We start from the raw sequence: 22,240 nt of genomic DNA, 5'->3' as shown, positions 1-22,240 counted from the left end.
CCCCGAGGAAAGAGAGGCAATAAGCTGTGTGTTCATGCCAGCAGAGAAACATGTTCAGCTGGATTACACTGCAGACAGAAGCACAGGCAGGTTCTCACTGTGGCCGGCATATGCTGACCCTCATTCTGTAGTTGTCATAATAAAAATGATAACATTTAATTAGTAATGATAATTTTTAACTTAACTTAATAGATTTTTGACTTGTTATGACATCATACTGTTTTTATTTATGCATGAGGAAGGTAAGGACGTGTGTTTTTTTTTAATGTAAAATCTTTTTTGTTGCAGAAAAAAAGCTACGTTCATGTGCGGTTAAATGGGTGTTCTAGAATTCACACTAGACATACAGGGAGGGGCTTCTTCTTCTTCGTCTTTTTCTACTGTTCATGGCACCTTTTCCGTCACCTACAGTTGGTAAAGGCTTGGTGTGAAATGTTGAAACGCAACGTCACGAATCTTGCTCCAGTTTTTTAGTAGTTAGGCAGTATGGAGGGAACTCGGACACGGACTTGGTGTCATAGAATTCTAGCCGGGCTCAAACTGCAATTATTAATTTCTCCTCTATGATTTTTTTTTTTTTAATGATTGGCATCTCCTTGAATTGAAAGGATGCCGTCCATAATTTATTGCCAAATCGGAGTCCCTACAGAAACAGTTCTGTAGGTAGAGCCCAAAAGCGGTCGTAGAAGCTTGTGCAGTGACACGTGAACATAAGAGTTTTGGACACGGAAGCCGAAATGCACATTTATGCACATTTAAATAGATTTTTCATTGAAAGTGGTCACTTGATGTGAGTGTAGTTTAACTCTTAACACAACTGACTTGGCGTTTTGGAGGAGCTTCTGTGTGTTTTAGTGTTAAACATGGAATATTATGATGTTTTCACATCGGGCTCAGAAACATGCATACGAGCGACCAGTTTCAATAAAAAATCTATTTAAACACTCAAATGCGTGTCTTGGGCTTCCACATTAAAAACTCGAGCTAAACTCTAGATTCAACGTAGGAAGCGTGCAGCCATTGAACACACGTTCAACCAGTTGAACTTTGACCAATCAGGGACTTGGTGATCTAGGTGTAGTGTCCTTTTCAAAACATGGAAGTCCCAACCATCTCAAAAGGGATCACGAAGAAGAAATAAATAATGGTGGTTTATGTCTGGCTGGAATTACACGACACCCTTTTTTTAATATATTGGAACAGAGCTGTGAAAGAAAAAGCTTGGAAGAGATTCACAAGATTTGCACCACTTAGACATTTAGCACAGTGCTTCTTCCAACTGTGAGTATGCTTGCTAGGATCAGGTCACGACAGTCCAGTGTGAACACCATCTGTTAAGAGCGTGTACAAAAACCCATGTTCAGTGCGTTCTTGACACATGCCCCCACATGCCTGGTGTGTACGTACCATGTTTACATTGACTTTTTATTGAAAGTGGCCATTTGAACAGAGGACGATATGAACATGGCTTAAGTGTTTCACTGCAAAAACTGAATCTTAATAACATTAAAAGACCCTTGTTTCAAGAAAAACTTCTATTTTTTTCTCTTGCAAGAAAAATTTTAAAGAAAGTTTTCAATAGCAAAATAATCTTAGCTTGAGAAAACATGACTTGAATTGTTTTTCTTAAAATAAGAATTCCATCGGCAGACTTTTCACCTTTCGTTTTAAAAGAAAATCTGCCAACGGGGTAAGATTTCTTGACTTATTTCTACGGCTCTGTTTTTGCAGTGGTGGTCAGATGCACTTGTGCAGATGTGGGAATCAAATCCCAGCTGTGGGGACATTCTCATCCAAAGGATCAGCATGTCTAATGAGTGTCTAAAAATGCAGCTTGATTTTTCTTTTTTCTTTTTACCCCCATTGTTTCCTGTCGAAGCTGCAACACTGCAGCAACAGCTGCACATTTTTTACAGTCCAGCCTCACGGTTATTTGAAACTCCATAAAAGCCCTGTAAATCACCCTCGGTTCAGTTTGCCCTGCATAAAGCCACATGCAGCCTCTCCACCACGCTCTTGCACCCCCACCCCTACCCCCTCTCCCTCCTCATCCTCCTCCCTCGCTCGCTTCCTCTCCTCCTCCACAGTCAGAGCTCCCTTTTGCGCGCACGGTGAGCGCCAGCATCGGCTCCAGCGCCTCTCTGACGCACCATCGGAGATGAGCATCCCGGTCCCGCAGGCTGTCAAGGCAGAACCTTTCGACATCAACGCATCAGACCTCTGCGGGTCAAGCTTTTAACTTCCACTCATCTGTAGTCTGTCTTCCGCAGCATTTTCCTCTCATCCTGATTTTTTGTCCTTCTTCTTCTTCAAAATTTTTTTTGGTGTTTGTTTTGGTGCTGCGCGCGACAGTGCTGTATCCAGTTGGCTGGGAATTTACTTGGAATTAAAACAAGGACCTGTCAGCTATCATCACCTGCTGTGGGGGTCTGGCTTACCTGCTGGAGTATGGCATTGAGAGGATGAGTGGTTCAGACTAGGTGTTCATTTAGAGGCTCCTTTTGGCATTTTGACAGGAGATCGATTGGATAGACAAGGTGTAGATCTCCACCTCTTCTCTCTAAGATCTTGGAATATTTCTAAGAAATCCTCAAACAAAAAATTGCGTCCGCTGTCCAAATCCACAAGAGCGGTTTTCCCACTGCAGGGGATGCTGTGGAACCCACGCCTCTTCTGTTTTTCAAATCTGGATTGTGATTTTATGGCAACTGAGCATCGAGTCTGAATTTGCGATGTCTGAGCTTTGAGGGTACCGTGGGATTTCATTTGGTCACCTCACACGGCAGCATGGCTCAATCCCGGAGGGACTGCAACGGCTGGGAGATTTACCTCCCAGTGGGCTGCCTGCTCCTCTCTGTTCTGCTGTTTCACCCTGCTCTGGCCAAAGTGTGCAACGACCGTACCAAACACGGACAGGACAACAGCTGGTTCACCAGAGATGGAGAAAACTTGCCCATAATGGTACTTATGCCCATGAACGAGTCGGCCCTCATGAGCGGCATCAGTCAGGGAATCGAACCCGCGGTTCAGCTCGCCATCCAACATATACGGGAGTCCAGGAAGTACTCTTTTTCCCTCATCACAAAAATTTACGACACTGAGGTAAATAATACTTCTTATTTTTTGCATCTGTGTGGGTGCGCGCGTGCACACTGTGTTCACGTGCGCGTGCAGGCTCTATTTATAAGCGCGCGTGCAGATTCTGTGTGTAGGTGAGCGGGCAGGCTCTTTTTTTTATGCGCGCGTGCAGGCTCTGTGCGCGCGCGCCACCCCGCAGCGCTTCACTGTGTCCGTCCAAGGGGAAACATCGGCTCCTGTTTGTTATCTGCGCATCCTCAGTGGCCCCGTTCTACTAAATACGGCAAATCAGATCGGCTTTGCTCCAAAATGACAACACAACGTTGGTGCTTATTCTCTTCTCTTCATCCTGATGCTGCTGCTGCTGCTGATGCTGCTGTCGCAACGCCATTGGAAGCGCATTCATATATTTAACGTGTAATGCGCCGCATAACCCGCGGCGCACTGTTGTGCTGTCCCCACAGTAAAAAATCAACATAGTTCCATAGGTGCATCTTTTCTTTGAACCCACTAGAACCCAGTTCTTTTTAAGTCACGAATCAGTCCTTCAATCAAAAGATTAAAGGGCTTCTTCTTACCTGCCTGAAGATGGCGGTACTTGGATAGTTCCTAAATCCACGAGCCTCATCCCACTGCATTCCACCAAAGAGGTTTAAGTTTATTCAGGTCTGGAGACACCTTCCTATGATGGCCCTGAAGTGTCTATCACACCAACAAATCACTCAACACAAAAGATCCCAACAATTCAATAAGCAAAACAAATAGCAGTAAAAAAAAAAAAAAAAAAAAAAAACATTACATTTTTGAAACCAAAACAAGATTCTAAAAAAAAAGAAGTAATTTCCAGAAATCCAAATGAAATATTAAAATACGAAACACAATAAGAAACAGGAAAAGGTACTATGGGACATCACTGATTGGATGGTGACGTTTGAGTTTTTAGAATGCGTCTTCAATGTCCGCATGCTTTTAATTCTATGTAAACCACACACCAGGCATGTGTGGTGCGTTCAAGAATGCACTGAACGTGGGTTTTTGAATGCACATTTGACATATAGTTTTGACACTGGACTGTCACTACCAGATACTAGCACATGTACCTACAGTTGGAAGAGGCTTAGTGCAAAATGTCAAAGCGGTGCAAATCTCATGAATCTTGTTCCAGGCTTTTTCTTTCACAGCTCTATTCCATCATATGAAAGACTTGGTGTCATAGAATTCCAGCCAGGCATAAACCTCAAATATTAATCTCTCCTCCATGATGAATTTTCAAACGGTTGGCAGTTCCAATTTTTGAAAAGGACGCTATCCATTCGTCGCTTCCAAATCCAAGTCCCAGATTGGTCAAAGTTCAACTGGTATGACAACACGTTCAGTCGCCATTGGTTTTGTTCAGAGAGCCCGAAAAGTGACATAAAGCTTGCTTAGCGATTCGTGATAGTACGATTTTTTAGACACATGTGTTTACACAGGCTTTTCATCGTAAGTAGTTGCTCGATTGCATGTTTTCGAGCCAAGTGTGAACATAGCATAACAGTTTTGTGCGCATATCCAGTATCGCTTTATAAAGCAACTTTTGGTTAAAATGATGGACAAACAACATCATCTAATGATGTCCCATAGTACTTATGTTTACCAGTTTCTTTTTAAGTTAAATTGCTTCTATATTTTATTTTGATTTCTGGAAATTACTGTTGTAATCTGAAATGTTTTCTTGGAAGTCTGTAATATGCTTTTGGGCTGAGTGATTTATTGATTTGCACTTTAGGGCCACCGTACCTTCAGAATATTTAACTAGTATTACTAGAATTCCACACAATGACAACATTTGTTAGAGCAATCAAACAAGAAAAAAATCAATTACAATCAAAAAAAAGAAAAGAACAAAAAACTAATTTTTTCAGTATCTTGAATATGTACAGGTGCTTTTTATGGGAAGAGAGCATGCCAGGCCTGACCGGGGAAAGCCCTCAGTCACGGCGGCGTGCTCTGAAACCATGGGATTAATATGCTGTTATGAGAGTTATGATTTGTCTATTCCTATCCCCGGGGGAGAAAGATGAGCTTGAAGTAAGAGGTCAGTGGGCCAGCCGCCATCCGCTTCCGAGGATAGCTTGGATGGCAGTACCAGATTTTCGATACAACCAATCAGTGAGTCTTCCTGAGCTATTGCTAAGATTGTTAAAAATAGTAGTTTTTCATTTATGGAGTTTTTTTTTTTTTTTAAGTGCTGTTAAAGAGCAACTCGCAAAGACATAAATCTGAGTTTAAATGTGAACTTTAGAACAGGGTTGTATAGCTAAAAGTTATGCAACAACCAGAATGTCCATATATGTACTAATATGAAGTAAATAGCAACGAAATAACTTACCTTAAAATATTATTATTTTTCCTGAATCTTTGCCTTACACTTGATTAAAAGTCCTCAGGACACACTCATGCACGCAGCTTTCAACATACCACATGCTGATGTCAGAAAACAAAACATGCATGAATGGGTTTGTTGCAGCTAGGAGCAGGCAAAGTGTGAGGCTGTGTGAGGTTTGTACATGCCTGTATGTTTATGTGTGAGCCCTGGGATTTAGCCTGGCAGATGTAAGTAATCAGTCCCTGAGCAGAGGCTCTTTATCCCTTTATCCCCTGTCAGTGGAGCCATTGGTAGACTAAGCAGAGGCAGTCCAGTCCCCCTTGTTGGTGTGGATGGGTGTCAGAGCTGATGAAGAGGATGACAAGGGGTGGTTCCACAGCAAAGGGTCTGAACAAGAAGATGGTTGCAGACTAGTTCTGTGCCAAAATGATGAGAACTTCTGGAACTTTTTACTATTAGAAAATCTGGGGTTCAAGATAAAAATCTGGAAGCTTTTTTATCAACTCCAGTGATGCTGAAGAACTTCTTTTGGCTGTAACTTTCGATTTAAGAACATGATCAATGCTTGTTTTGTGTGTTTGCTTTCATTCAAATTCCTGGAAAGGGAAACTATAAATCATTGACTGGATAAAAGAACTGAATTGAGTGACTCCTCCCCCCTCGTGTTCCAGACAGGAAGTACCTGCTAGTTCCGAAAAGCAAAAATCCCATAGACGTCTATAGAGAAATAACCAGTTTGTTACACAGTCATTGTATTTGTGGGAATAACCATTTTTGCGCTGATGATTTTTTAAACATGTTTTTCTTTATTGGAAGTTATTCAAGTTATAAACTGACCAATCAGATGCCTCAACTAAAGGAGTTGGTGCCTGTTGGCCTGACACTGAACATTTGAAATGCTTGATGAAAAGATTTCATGTGGTCTGCTTTCAACTGGTAGAGGTGTGGCATTTCAACAAGCTCTCTCCTGATTGATTAGAGTGATTGCCAGACTGACTCGGACCAATCACTGCTTATTGACGTCATCTGCCTCCAAGATGGTGGCGACTATATGGGAAAAAAATAGTGACCGAATGGACTTCATTTGGTTGAGCTGGAAGGAAGTCATTTTCCATGGGTAACGTCACACCCGCTCGGTCCAGTTCTCTTATACATTCATTGCTATGAATTGAGATTTATGCTATGTTTGACACAAAAACCACACACAGTCTCAGCTAAGGGACAATTTTAAATTCTATGAAGCACTTTTTGGACAAGGCATCTTGACGTTGGGAGTGGGGTCATCTATACCCCAGAAGACAGTGCGCTGAACCTTTTTTCTTCAATGATTCGTGATCTTCACTGGTGTCCATGGATTACATGAAAACGTCAATTTAAGAGTGAGGTCATCTGGACCCCACAAGATAGCACGATTTGATGTAACGGAACAATAACAAAAAAGATGTAAGAACAAGTTTATTCAGGATGTAGTGGCAATAGAACAGGAAGTCAGGCAGGAAGAACCAGGTCCACACCAAAGAGGCGGAGATGAGTGGATGCTAGAAAGGGAGAGTGGAGTTAGCAGGAGCAGAGTGAACAGCTATTGCTCAGCTACTCTTCAGCTGGAAATGGGAGGAGTGAAGTCCTTATAAAGGGGAAAGAGTGGTTCAGCGGAGGGTGTTGAGGTTCAGCAAAGAGGGAATTTTAGGATTCTAGAAGAGCATGAGCACGGCAGAGACTGGGCAGGAGCAGATCCAGTGGCAGATGCAGGGGCAGACGCAGGGCCAAAACTGAGCTAAAGAGTTGACAAGAGGTTGATGACTTTCTGGCAGAGAGGTGGCGGTGAGCAGGGTGATTTAAAGACATCTGAACCTGTGTTAGTAAATGTGATATAGTGGATTGCAGTCACTTCCTAGGCAGGGAAGTGACGGGGATTCCTTTACATAACAAGAAAATCAAAGATTAATTTCATATCCACATAAGGACAATGTGAAAAATATTAGTCAGAGAAAGAAAAGAAAGTAAAATACGTTTCGATGTTGATTGTTTGTTTCCGAAGCGCATGTTTTTCACCATCAAAAAGTTTCCTCTCAGATTTTATTTAAGATTCAAATATTTAATTTTTTGCCTAAGTTTAAAGTTTAATATTAAAAATATTGAATGTAATCAATGATGTTTTGGAAATCCATTAAAATCTTTTTAGATATATTTCCCCTAGAGAAGAATTCACCTTAATTCAATTCAATTCAATTCAGTTTTATTTGTATAGCCCAAAATCACAACAACAGTCGTCTCGATGGGCTTCGAAGTAAAACATGAACTTAAAAGGATCACGAATACAAAGAGTTCAATAGAAAAATACTAAAATGAACTAACAAACTGACTAAGCTATACTGGCATCCCTGCCCTTAGACCCCCCTTCGCGGTAAGGAAAAACTCCCAAAAAAACCGGATTCCGGAAAAAACGAAGAAACCTCAGGGGTGCCCACATGAAGGAGGGATCCTCCCCCAGGACGGACAGGCAATTTACCAGAACTCTTAGAGAAGAATTAACTTGTCTAAATCTACAACTACATATATATATATATATATATATATATATATATATATATATATATATATATATATATATATATATATATATATATATATAAAAGTCCAGAAGACGAGCTTCATCCAGCCGTGGTTGTGGGTACAGTCAAGGGCGCGAGTCGAGCCGGAGACAGGAACCACAGCCAGGTGTAGGAGCAAGGACCTTAGTTCATACTAAAAAAAGAAAAACAAATAAAATGTTTTTAACAATGTCACATGACCATCTATATATCTATATATCTATTGAGAAAAAATTAGTAATGCAAACAGTGATAAATGTAAGTTTGTAAGGCATTAAGGGGATTTAATAGTCAGCCATAGGAAAAAGTGATCATTATTGAGTGATGGTGAAGAGCAAAATAGACTAAATAACTAGACTTCTGTATTTGTTTCCTCTTGGTGTGATTAAATAATTTCTCATCTTATGTTTTGTTGATAGCCATGAAAACGTGTGAGCAAGAAAGTTTGTAATAGTTGAAAAAATGTTGACATGGTAGCGCAGACTCTCATCATACAGTAAATATGTTCTTTCTAAAGGAAAGGTTTTGGTTCTTTATGTGAAATTTTCACTGATGTATCACGAATGAACCACGTTAAAACCACGGAAGAAGTACAGATAAACCACGCAAAGAACACGCAAAACAACGTAGAACATGAACCATGTGTGATTATTGCAGTATTTATACACAATTTATTAGTAATTGGTGCATCAATTGTGTCATTCGAACGTGGTATGTGCGCCGTATATGCGATATAAAAGTAATACATCGGGGGTACATGGTCGAAAAGTTCAATGGACATTCGTGGTAGGGTCGTGGAAAGCCACACATTTGCATTTGCATCTTGCGAAAATCACGCACATCTGCAAAAGATTAATGTATACACCACATAAAATACACATAAACTTTGTAATCCTCCAAGAATTTTGTGTTTTTGTTAAAGAGCCAATCGGGTCGATTTCTTACAGACAACAATCCATGAAGTTTTACTTTACCCTTAAGAAAAATAAGATCCTAATTTATATTTGAGTAATTGTTACTATTATGGTAAATGTAAAGGAACTATTGTTTTTTTGGGCGGCATAAATAAAACAAACAGAAAAAAGCCTTTTATGAAATCGTTAATAACTTTTTGACATAGATTAGCAGCACTTTCTTTCAAAATAAAAGACACCATCTGCCACATCTCAATGCAGCAAATGTAGCTAGTGTAATGTCAGCAGTAATTACATACAGTTTATTTTACCATTTGTGGTGCATTTCAGCCAGAGAGTTGTAAATCTAACAAACTAAAAATAAATCAGAGCTAATTAAGTGACCCTCACCAATGCATGTAAATAGTGACTGTGTTACATGGCCTTTACATGGCCATCAAGATGATTGCTATAATCATATAAATAAATGATGTTGCACAGAAACAATCATCAACAAAAGTTGGCTGTCCTAGGTTGCACATACTTTTTCTCCAATACCCTACGTTGGGGCAGCTTGACCCACTGGGAACAAGCACTATATGACAGTTTGGCTTTACGCTAGGAGAACACAGAGGGCTGAGTGTGACTGTATCCGCTGACCCGCTGCAGAGAGTGAGGATCAATGAGCAGCAGCCCTTCTTATTGAGCGATCAGGTCTCTGGGGGGAATCAGGGGGAGAAAGGCGAGAGCGAAAAGTGCTGTGTGGAGCTATGAGATGAACATCCCGAAATAGGGTTATGTCATCTTCTGTGCAGGAAGAGGAAATGGCCACTCTCTTAATTCTTGTTAGCTCGTAATGCGATGCCATTTGCATTGTTTTTTCTCTGAGGCTAAATTATTTAATGGCTGTTAGAAAAAAGAAAGCAATTACTGCATGCATTGATTTATGTCCAGTAGATCTGATTAAAGGATCCTGAAACTTTTGTAAGTTCAAAATAGTGTTAGGATTTATGAGAGTGCTGACTCACTCTACATCAAACCAAATCTGAGTGACATGGAGCGAACTTCAATAAATACTCCATTTAAGCAGTAATTGCTGCCCTTTGCTTGAGTTGGCCTGCCAGGGGCCTGAAAGGTTTGAGAAAGACTAAAGCCTTAGTCACATCGGTTTGGGGATTGACCTGCATGGGGGCTGCAGGTTTTTTGTTGTGTGGGCCCATGGAGGGTGCCAGAGCGAAGCGGAGGAGGGGAGTGGAGGTGCGTCTTGCAGTTATTTGAGGCTCGTACGGCCAGGGACGTCATGAAAATGGAACGTACCATTGTCCTTCGTAGAACTGTATCGCGTGCCGCTAACCACTGCATGCTGGCGCAGTGGTTAGCGCTCTTGCCTCACAGCAAGAAGGCCCCTAGTTCAAGTACCGGCTGGGGGACCTGAAGCAGAACATCGATGGGGGACCTTTCTGTGTGGAGGTTGCATGTTTTCACCGTGCATGTGTGGGTTTTCTCCGGGGATTCCGGCTTCCTCCCACCGTCCAAAAAAAAAGAAAAAAACATGCTTCATTGGTTCATTGGTTACTCTTAACCCTTGTGCTATCCTAGGCACTTTAACATTGGGAGTCGGGTCATCTAGACCCACTAGACAGTGCTCTGAACCTTTTTTCTTCAATGATTTGTGATCTTCACCGGTGTCCATGGATTACATGAAATCTTTCCACCTTTATCCACCTTTTCATGGTAGGAAGAACACGTCAATGTAAGGGTGGGGTCATCTAAGATAGCACAAGGGTTAATTGTCCCCAGTGTGAATGTGAGTGTGCATGGGTGTGTGATTTGTGGCTCTACCATCGGTTGACGACCTGTCCAGGATGTCCCCCGCCTTTGCCCACGAGTGGCTGGGATAGGCTCCAGCAGCCCCGTGACCCCGAAAGGGACAAAACGGCTTAGAAGATGAATGAATGAAAAAAGAAGTTATATGCACATATGACACCCAGGTGACGCTGTCGTGTGATGCCAGTGTTGTGTTCTTGGAGATAGTTTCTGTAGAGCGGCAGGAGTTCATTAGAAACTAATCTCTTACTTGTAGACTGTTGGCATGGAGTAAGACAACCGCACTTCCTGTCATCTATCTGTTTACACTCTTTCCCGCTTGCTTACAGCCCCTCACAACCCCAACCTAGCAGAAGTGGCACTTTTGTTGCTAATGCATTATTTTAAACGTATTGCTCTTTTGACCTTTCCCATGCATTAGGCAGACCTCAATGACTGCACCAGTCTGCTAATGACACAATCATTCACACCGTGAGGCCAAAAGAACAGAAAACTTGAGAGCTAATCACTTTTAAGCACATTAAGCAAGCCTGTGTATTTGTTGAAAAGTCAAAATGTACATTAGTCTTGCTTGAGAAAAAAGAAAGGAAAGGTCTCCTGTGGACGTGTGGGCAGAAGCACTTTTTTTGGTAGTTGGTGAGTGTTATTCCAGACGGAATGATTCATCTCACACCGACATTTAAAAAAATCAGGCAGTCACACGAAAGCTTTTGGTCAAATCAGCCATAAACTATGCTTACAAAAATTGTCTGTTTGAAACAAAGAACATATCCTGCATTATATTCTTGATTGTGTGTTTAAAAGGGTTGAAACATATTTAAAAAAAATCAATTCAAGTTTCCAAGCAAGTTAGTGAACAAATGACATTGTTTTTGGTGAACAACATTTAGCATGGTAAAGTACATTCTAAATCAGGGGTGTTCAAACTTTTTGGAAAGAGGGCCAAATGTGGTCAGATAAAGATAAGTGAGGGTCAACCAATATGCCTGCATTCTTTGAACTCCTATAATGACATTATATGTAAATTTCTATTGCAATTGGAACATTTTGTCTTTCCCAAAGAATGAAAGAATGAAATACAATTATTTCCTAACTTACTGTACAATTTGTATTTATGGATCAAAAATAAAATAATAAAAAATCTGGAAAAGAAAACTTTCATCCACTTTAACTCTGGGTTCACATGAAATGCTGCATATTATTCACTATTAAATGCTCAATGTAAATTTTTACATTTTCGAATTCATAAATGGCAAATAAATGGAAATAAATGATTTTCTATTCAAAAACCATGGACACAATTGTTTTGTATTTAGCTACAAAGATGTTCCAAATGTCCATTTATCCTGGTGGCTTCTGCTGTCAACTTTACTTTTTAAGAAATTATTAACAGTCTGAGAAATAAACTACAAAGTGACACAAAAGGTTTCAGCAACTGGTTTACAATGGCGTTCAATAGAATTTAGACAATCATTATTAAGAAAGCACAGCTGAGATCATATAAGTCCACTTCATCCCACTCCCTTTTTCTGGCAATCTATTCAACTCCTCTTGAAAATCCTAATAGTTAATATGTCTATGAAGACTCTCATTCATCCAGGTTGGTTCCATTGTAGTAGTTTTAGGGGATGTCATCTGGACTTGGTTTTAAAGTTTCACCTCTTATCCAAGAGGCTTTGTCAATTCTGAAATAGCTGGTCTATGAGCTGGTATATATGCGCTCATGGGGGAGGAGTAGTTAATAGTTAATAGTTTCATTATGTCTTGTACACTGTGACAGCTTTCTGAAAACTGGGCAGTATTTTACTGCAAGGTCAGGAGTAATACTGTACAAAGGCTTTACCGTATTTTACTAAAAACACCAATGAATCGTGGGAATTTCCCTCGTCACAACTGTAATTTCCCAGTCACTGTCAATCAGAATACAGTAAGAAAAATGCCGAAGAAAATATGGTATCACAAACAAGTACTGAAAACATTGTTTACGTGTGACAAGAAATGGTTGATGGGGAGGTAATGGGAGTCTGAATCTGATTCACAGCACGGGCCGGACTTTGGACATGCCTGTTCTAATTAAATCTACAGAACCCACATTATATTCGGGAAAAAAAACCTTGCAGCTAATGTGACTGTTTACATAGTGGTGTTTAATTCAGGATCTTAGCCTACTCCATTGATGAGATTGGAATATTTGCGTGCATGTTAACATGTTTTCATGTTTCAGTTGGTGGACTGCTGTTTAATATGCAAATGAATTCCAGTATAGTCCCTTTGTGGTCATGCTGATTACCGTGATGGTAACTCCTTACTTCAATTTAAAGTCATAATCAAGCAGGACTCTTGCAGAATATTTTAAAAAGTAATGGTGATGCAGTAACACACAAACCTTTGTGTGTTTGGTTTGATATATGAAAAGCAGTGAGTGACTGCTAATGAAGAATAGACCGTATTTAACAAAGAGGGTTAATGTGGCTGTAAAAAATGCATGTTTCTTTTTGTCTCAAATTAGCCAACACTGCAAATCATTTACCTGTTTTGGGTCAATGTAGACTTAGACAGGTAAATGTTTGTGTTGTTGTTGTTGTCTAAGTGTAACTCCCTCTTCAGCAACCCAGAGAATTTTGTGCGTATGGTAACCAAACCTCAGGAGAGGTGCCCTGCTGTGGCACGTCTGAGGAGTTTCCATCCCTAAAGTGCTGCGTAAGAGTGAAAAAACCTAAGAGACAGAAGGGCAAGCGTGCAAAATACTTTGAAACTGTTTTAATGCAGTCAAATTGTATTAACGTACTTGAATCTGACATGTTTTGGGTTTTTTTTTAACCACCGATGACCGAATCATCCCTGTCAAGCCTTTTATATCTTGTTTCACTGTCTGATACAACTTTCTCTTATATTAGAAACACATAAACACCCACACGTTCACACATGCTACGTTTACCTCTCCGCCTGCCTTCCCTCCCTGGTGAGTTGACAGAAATGAAAGGATTATCGTGGAATTGGTGTGCGGTTGTCATTAGGGATTGGACAAACGCTCTCTACATGCTCCTGCTTGCAGAGCGGGTGAGGGGGAGGAGGGCACAGCACAGAACAATAAGCAGAGAGGGAACGTACCCTTGCTGCTCTTGTAATTACATTAAATCACATATAATTGTTCGCTACTAAACAAAGAAGCCAAATATTGCCAGATTCTTTGGAAGAAAGCACATTGACTGGCACGTGTGCACTTGCCTGTTCCTGTTTATAAAAAGACAGTGACCTTAGGCAGGTGATTGCATTCAGTCACTGCATGTGTTTGACACTGTTCCTTTTTGTGTGTGTAAACTTGGGATTAGTGGATCTCAGTGGGTCTGTTTGCTTTGTTGACCAGTATGTGAAACTGAAACATTAAATAACGTCACATGCCCGCGGACGGGGGTTGACCCTGCTGTTTGTTGGGTCGTCTGAGGGTCTTAGAGAGGAGTGGCTGCACCAAGGGATCTGCGGGACACACATGTGGATCCCTTGAGGGCCGCATGGTCACCTCAAGAGACATCTTGAAAATGAAAAGTACCATTGTTGTGTATGTAGTGAGTGTTTTGGGAAGTGTTTGTAAGGCTAATGTAAGTTGCATGCGGTCATGACGTACGGGTGAGACTGTTGTGCAGTCATTAGTAAGGTACAATGAGTGCCTTCTTACTGGCCACGTGCAAAGGCTGTAGCACGGCGTGCACGTGATACGTAAGTGCACTTAGAAGGGACACACAAACTACTCTCAGATAGATAGATAGATCTTTTGGAGCTTGTGGTCTCAAAAGTAGCTTGCATGCCAAAAAGTGTGGGCACTGATTTACTCAGTAGTCGTCCAAGTGATCATGAACCATTAATGTAAGTTCCGTCAGAACGACCTGCTGAATCCCTTCACAAACGCTGTCTTGTAAAAAGCCAGCGCTATGCTAAATGCAGAAAAGCCAGCTGGAACTAGACTTCTGTATTTGTTTTCCCCTCTGTGTGATTAGATAAATTCTCATTTTGTGTTTTGCTGGTAGCCATGAAAATGTGTGATAGCGATAGAGGTGTGGAAGTTCTTATTGTTACTCAGTTTCCCCCTGCCTTCACTTGCAGAAATACTTTAAAAGTAATTGGATTTGCTGCTCACTTTTGTCCATCCGGCAAATTTGATATCCATCAGTATCTTTTTCTTTCTCTTTTGTGAGTCAAGAATATCACCTTCATCTAAGGTTTGTATGTACAGCAGTAATTGTGTACAAATCTGTCCCGGCCATACAATGTACAGAAAAAAAATGCTGTACAGTGATGATAAGAGATCATGTCCCACCAAACTGTGAACCAGTGCTATGTGTGTTTAGGCCCTAATGGATGGCTGGTTGGATAAATGGGAGGCAGAGCAGATTAAATTGTTCTGTCTTGGACTGTATCGGTGGAATTGTATTTAATCTGAGCATTCTATTTCAAGCAATTCTGACTATTTAGAAAAATGAACCCCATTCCACAGCCCATAGCACACACAAATGCACATCCTCTTGGATCAGTGCACAGTGAAATGGCTGTGCTGTAAATGCTGCTCGCAGCTTCTGTACATGTTTCAACTACACAGCTTTCCTTTGGTTGTTACATCAACAAGCAAATCATGTCAGAGTAGGTCAATAGGAACAGAAATTATGGCTGGAATGGCCAGTTGTAGAGCTTATGGTGTTTTTACACGGTTGCGGCTTTATACAGTCAGTGTTCAGGACCTACAGTGAAGGGGCTTAAATGGACCTGGAGCAGCGGGTTTGAAAAACCTGATGCTTTCAAACTGTGACGGTGAACGCCGACGACCCAAATGCAGTAAAAGCAATTTCCACAAAATACTTTTATCACCAAACTTGAAGCATGACAAAGGAAACCAGCAGAACATTTCAACATCAGCTCCCTAGATACCTACAACATAATCAACCATATTAAAACAGCTGAATCCAATCAGGACCGGGCGGGATTCCTTGGTGGCTGTAGAGATGACAGAAATCCTATTGGTCCTCCACTTTTCATCTGACGGACTCTTGTACACTCCGAGTTACAGATTACTGATCACTTTCCTTATTAGAATTTTTGTGGAACATTAGTATTGCCATAAAGACCACAAGCAGTTACTTTCAAGAAAAAAATAAAGGAGCCAACGGGAACATGGCTAACGTACATTTTCAACTTTTCCTTAGGTTTTTATTTTGGCTGACAAGATCATACCAAAAAAGATCCCAGTAAGGGTTCACACGGTGCGTTTATTTACAAGGATGGTTATTCTGCTGACTGAATACTTTGATGTCCATTTTGGAGGTTGTTGGGTAGATTGAAGAGAAAACAGCTGATGACACTGTAATCACTTTTATTTTTGTGCTTGATCTGATATTTCAAAGAAAATAACATAAATCCTGATGCGTAATAAAAACCTTCAGTGCAACCTTCGTCTGGACTGATCCCCATAGGATGACCAAATACCTGTGATGTTCTTGGTTTTAAAGCGACTCGGCTAACGTGCGTCCAGACGAACACTTTTAATGAAAAGGACGTGTAAAAATAGGGAAATGCATGTTTCAGGTTTCCCCACTCATAACTGTCACCTTCATAGCTACGCACCTTTTTAAGACAGGTTTTGGGCTTTATGTACAAAATGTGTGGCCAATGAACAGGTGTTAAACCAGGTCAAACTTTGACCAATCAGGGACTCAGATTTGGTACGGACTGTGACCCTTTTAATTCACGGAAGTGCCAACCGTTTGAAAATTGATCATGGAGGAGAAATGAATAGTTGCGATTTGTGCTCGGACGGAATTCTATGACACCAAGTCTTTCATGTATCGGAATAGAGCTTTGGAAATAAAAGCTTGGAGCAACATTCACCAGGCTTACACCACTTTGACATTTCGCACCAAGACTCTTCCCACTATTAGGTACATGTGGTAGAAGAAGAAGCCCCTACCTGCTTGTCCAGTTTAAAACACCCAGAGCTGAACATGTATTCAAGGTTGCGAGCTTAGCCCGGTGTACTTAGCCTTTGAGAAATGAGCAAGCATACTGGCAGCCTCTCTACATCCATATTAATCTGTAGACTCTGACTCTGAGCTGCTCTCCATTTTGTTGTCTTGCTCTCACACTCTGGGGAGCCTCTATTGACTTCAAGAGAGCCTTTTGTGCCGACTGTTTAGATTTATTGAAATCGGACTTTTTGCAGCATCTATTCTCATACAATAAGAGAGATACATAAAATAATATGTTATAAAACTCACATGTTGTCAGGGTATCTTCTAGCTATTTTAAATTATTTAATCCAGCTACGTTAGATCGGCTCAATTTGTGGTCAAACTTCTAGTAAATCAATGAAAAGGAATAAAATAGTATTTCAAATAATTTAATCAATTAAAATCTGTGGAAAAGATGTTACAAATAGCAAATCTACATCAAAAATATGAATAATAATTAAAGATAAAAATATCCCTTGAAACATTTTTTATCTCAATTTATAATATTTCTGTGCTCTCTCCACACACAGGCTGTCACAGTTGGTGTGAGAACCAGTGTTAGATCAGTTTTTTCCTTTGGGCATAATGCGCGAAAAAAGCAGCACAGGTGGTAGTGGGGTTACGACCATGTTTTAGTCGTTATTGTCAGCTACGTCTGGAAAAAAAAAAATCTTCTTGTCTCTACTGTTACCCTGATGAAGCTTGGACAGAAAAGAAAACATTACAAAATTTAATGGATGGAGGAAAAGCAGAGGGAAAGAGACACGATGCCACAAGGATAAAAGAAAAAAATGCAAAAATGCTTTTAGTGTTTTATATATTTATTAAGTTTTCAGTTTTAAAACATAGAACAAACAAACTCAAAACCCAGTCCCCCACCCCCTGCTGCTGTCAGTGTCATATACACCAATATCAATTTTAGTAATGGAAATATAAGGAAATAAAATGGTGCAAGTTATAAGCAGAAACATGAATATATAAAATCTGTCACAGTATAGGTTAAATAGCATATACATTACAAAAAAATAAGTAAAGTGCAAATATATTAATACACACGTAAAGAAGAAGAAAAAAAAAAAAAAAAAAAAAAAAAAAAAACGGCGCAAAAATGCTTTTAATTTAATTGTTTAGTTTAGTTTTTTTGGAAGCAAAACATCAGTACATCTATCGTGTACGACTTTAAAACGCTTTCAAATTACGTCGATATGTTTATCCTCAACATTTTATTAAAACCAGCTTTATGTGATTGTTATTCATTAGTCCATTTGTTTACCTTCTGATTTTTTTATGCAAAAAAATCCTTTCAATAAGCATAATTTCTGTATCTCGTAGGAAAGTCATACATTTTTCAAGATATAGAAATTTTTTTTTTTCTTTCTGGAAAAATTACAGGGTAGAAAGGGAAAAATTCTGATTCATTAAATTATTGTAGACACAGTTCTGTAGACAGAAGAAAAGTAGCAATTAGTAAAAGTTTTCTTGCATGAGGCAGCTTCCTCCCACCTCAACAAAAGCAGAGCTAGATTCATGCAGTCTGACAGAAAAGCACAGCGTAAATGAAAAGTATTTTTTTGAACTTGTGTCATATATATAGCGCACCTATAGAGTGATTTGTGTGATATTAATCCAGGCACAACATTCACTGTTTTGAGCGTAAAACTTTAAACATTTTATGTGCTCAAAACATTATTTTGCACTTAAAACAGAAAAAAAACCACTTGAAACTCAAAACTAAGTGCAAACAAAACAAATTTACCCTTTAAAACTAATAAATATGAACAAGCAGAACAGACATGGACATCAGGGTTGATGTCTGTGATTGGCTGGCTTTTGTCGGACATTCACTATGCCCTGCTCTGTTTTGAGCGCAACAGAGAGATAATTTCTTTTGAGTTAAAATAGTTTTCTACATATTTTTTTGTTTCAAGGAATGTTTTGCGCTTAAAACAGTGAGTGTTGTGCTTAGAAACAATGACACGGAAATCACCCTATCACTTGTGCTGTCTAGTGGGGTCATCTGGACCCCACTAGACAGTGCGCTGAACCTTTTTTTTCAATGATTTGTGATCTTCACTGGTGTCCGTGGATTACATGAAATCTTTCCACCTTTATCCACCTTTGTCATGGTAGGGAGAACACGTCAATGTAAGGGTGGGGTCATCTGGATCCGACAAGCATTAAGACAAAAGAGTCAGAGATAAGTCCGTCAGTCATTCAGATTTTATTAACTGTGTCTGCAGTAAATCTAGAACTTGTCTGTAACACACCACATGTTAGTCGCATTAGGGTCTTCACAACAACCAGAATTATTCCATATATAAAGTGCCACGGAGTCTAAATATCATAAATGTCAACAGGATTTTGATCACTTTAGATTAAATGTGAAGGTTTTTTTGTTGATGGTGGATAAAAACTGCAAGAAAAGATTTTAATATAGTAAGAAAACATGTAAAAAAAAAAAAAAAAAGCAAAATAGTACAAATAAGAAGAGCGGATGAGATGCAGAACCTGAAAGAGAGAGAATTCAGGACATGGATTTTGGCTTAGCTCTGACAACTGGATGTGACTTGTCTGAACACAACGTGATGTGTCAACTCGTTGTCTGTCATGTGAAAAAAAGGTGCATGCAGTTGAACAAAAGAGAAACTTTTCTGTGTTTTGTGGGCTATTGGATATTTTCTTCAAGCATCCATGTATGGCTGTATTACAGTAACTGGAATGCTGTGCTATGTATGCTAAACCTGTGCTAGTGTGCATGGATATGCCTATGAAGTTGTCATTTGGGAGTTGCTATGTGGGGAGCGAGAAAGAACATGACATGTATGCCAAGCTTGTTAAGGGGTGTTCTCAGACAGTTGGAAGAAACAGGGCCGCAGAGGAGTGGGGTGGAGGTTTGGGGGAGGTGGGTGCTGGGAGGCCATGTGCTGCTACCGTCACGTGTCATGCTTGGCACAGTGGCGGGCGAGCAGCAGGCGGGCAAAGAAAACACCACCTACCAGGAACTGTGGGCGTGAGGGCTGGGTGAGCAGAATGGCTGCAGAGCTGGCGCTTTTCCTCAGGCTTTATCAGAAGGAAAAAAAAAAGAAACGTGGAGAGATGGATCTGTCACTAACAATCAGACTTCTTGCAAACCCTGTTTATGTGCCCAAGAGTGAACAATGACGTGCTCTCCAAATGTGCCTCTTTCTGCACAGTATTCGTGCATTTAGTCACAAATCTTCAGCAAATGTACTGCAAGGAAATAATTATTTGACATCTACCACCCTGCTTTTTTCCCAGCCGTTTCTGCTGGACTTCCACTAGACTGGTAAACTAGATTAGTTCATTTTAGGGTCTAATAAACTGCACACAAAAAATCATCAGCTAGTAGTGTAGCCGAGAAACAAGCAGGATGGTAGATTTTGAGGATATGGGTTCAGCAGCACTAATGCAGATGATGGCTGATCCAGACCAAATACATGTATTTTCCACATTATAGGGAGTATAAAACACACCGTCAATGAATCCTCTATTTTTGAGAGTATAAAAGGTTCAATGAACTATAAGGCTAAAAACAAGAGTTAAAAATAAGTCCATCAGTCAGACTTCATTAACTGCGTTCATAGAAGGTCTAGAATTTGTTTGTTACAAGCTACACCTTTGCCACTTTAGAAGTGTTAGCCAAATTAGCATATTCACAGTACCTGTAACTTCCGTCCTTCCGTCCCTCATGGAGGGCTCAGCCAAAAATTACCAGCACACATTCTGTTTGGGTTTGCTAAGTCTTTCCCATAATTCTGCCTCACCACTTACCTGAGAGTCCAACGCGCACGGCCGAAGGTTGCCTGAAACGACTAAAAGTCAATTGTCAACCTTGTGCCCATAGTGTCCTGGTGCCATGTTCTCTGACAGACACTGACACACACCCTTGCGTTGGAACAGAGTTTTTGTTGTGGACAAAATGTGATGTACACCGACGTCCAACAGCAGAATATGTCACTGTTTCAGTTTCTTTTTTCTTTGGTTTGGTTTGGTCTTGGTTTGAGTGACTTCCTGTTTTATTTTGTAGTATTTCCTGTTTTGTTGTTGTTTCGAGTTTTACCTTTCCCCATCAGTCCTGATTGTGTTCACCTGTGTCTCGTCAGTCCTGTATGTATGTAAGTCCTGTCTTTCCCTTCCTCCTGTACTTGTCCATATTATGTTATTTCCCTGTTCTGAGTGTTTCAAGGTTTCGAGTTTTGGTCAGCCTGCTTAAGCAATGGTTTTTTGTTTTTAGTTTCATTACTTTATTAAATGTCCTGTTGCCTGGAACCTCCTCCTCCTCCTCCTCTCTTCGCCTGGGTACTTCCACAACCCACATTCGTAACAGAATATCACTTGGGTTCAGATCAGATAGACCATTACCTCCAATCATACCCCTCCAGGTGCAAAAGAGTCAGAACATATTTTATGCTGACATCCACGTAAATCTTAAGAGGGTAAGATTACCAGTACTTTATAGAATGCATAAATGAAGCACTTCTTACTTGAAAATGACATTACAAAGGGCAACATAAAAACTACTATAAGTGGGTGAAAAAGTGGGTTATTTTTGCTTCTTTGTTCAGAGTTTTGACCCAGATATTGCCCATGGCAAACATGCATCCATGATGGTGAGCTGCCCAGGGTGTACCCCACCTTCATCCAGCAGTAGCCGGGACAGGCTCCAGCAACCCCGTGACCCCAAAAGGGATTCAACAGGTTCAAAAAAATTGATGGAAGTATTGCACATTACCATTGATGTTTTTTTCCCCCGTTTTTTTATCGGATTTATCGTCATCGATTTCACAAAGTTAAAATCTAATCAATATGAGCGTTTTGCTACAATTATTTATAAGTCTTCTGTCTTCTGAAGATAAAAATGTTGATGATTTATTAAAAAAACATTTAAATGCTTTTTTCTTTGGCAAAAATTGCATTGTGGTCTATATTTGCAGAGCTTGGGAAATTTCTAAGGCACTTGATTTTGGAATTGTGTATTCAGACATCACTACACAATGGCATCGCATAATATAGTGCACTAAATAGGGTGGGAATCGGACACAACCATCCTACGTTCTCATGCCATCTTCTTCTATGTCCCACAAGAGCACATTAGGCGCACCACCTCGTAGGGTGCCCCCTACATTTTGGAGAAAATTTAAGACTTTTAAATGCGCCTTATGGTCATGAAAATACGGTACATGGTGTACTGGAACAGAATATCTAGATACAGGGATTCATTTCATGTTCCTACTTGTTTGCAAACCAATCTTTGTTTCTTAATTTTATGTGAATTTTCCATTTTAACATATAGCGACAGCAGAAAAATGTTTGTGGCTTTGAAATACAGTGTTTGTCGAGGCGTGTGCCTTTTTTTTTTTAAACAATGTCCGGCCTTATTTAGATCAAGAGGCATCTCAAGGAAGATCAAAAGAACATCTAAGCTCAAAGTGAAAAAAGGGCTATGTATTCATTATGTAAATGCCT

At 40.1% G+C, this 22,240-nt stretch overlaps 1 protein-coding gene across 1 annotated transcript in view; it reads left to right on the top strand.

Annotated features, from left to right (window-relative positions):
• Positions 1-2,079: 2,079 nt before the first annotated feature.
• The window catches only part of gabbr2 (gamma-aminobutyric acid (GABA) B receptor, 2), a 207,538-nt gene continuing 187,377 nt past the window's right edge, over positions 2,080-22,240 (top strand). Inside the window, exon 1 of the mRNA XM_023959777.2 lies at positions 2,080-3,102. Coding sequence (XP_023815545.1) covers positions 2,788-3,102 — 315 coding nt within the window. The 5' untranslated portion in view covers positions 2,080-2,787. The remainder of the gene's footprint in view (positions 3,103-22,240) is intronic.

The sequence above is a fragment of the Oryzias latipes genome, chromosome 11, assembly GCF_053564925.1.
Source record: "Oryzias latipes strain Hd-rR chromosome 11, Olatipes_Hd-rR_3.1".
NCBI lineage: Eukaryota > Metazoa > Chordata > Actinopteri > Beloniformes > Adrianichthyidae > Oryzias > Oryzias latipes.
Note: the sequence above shows the minus strand (reverse complement) of the source record. Positions and strands in the feature narration are given on the sequence as shown.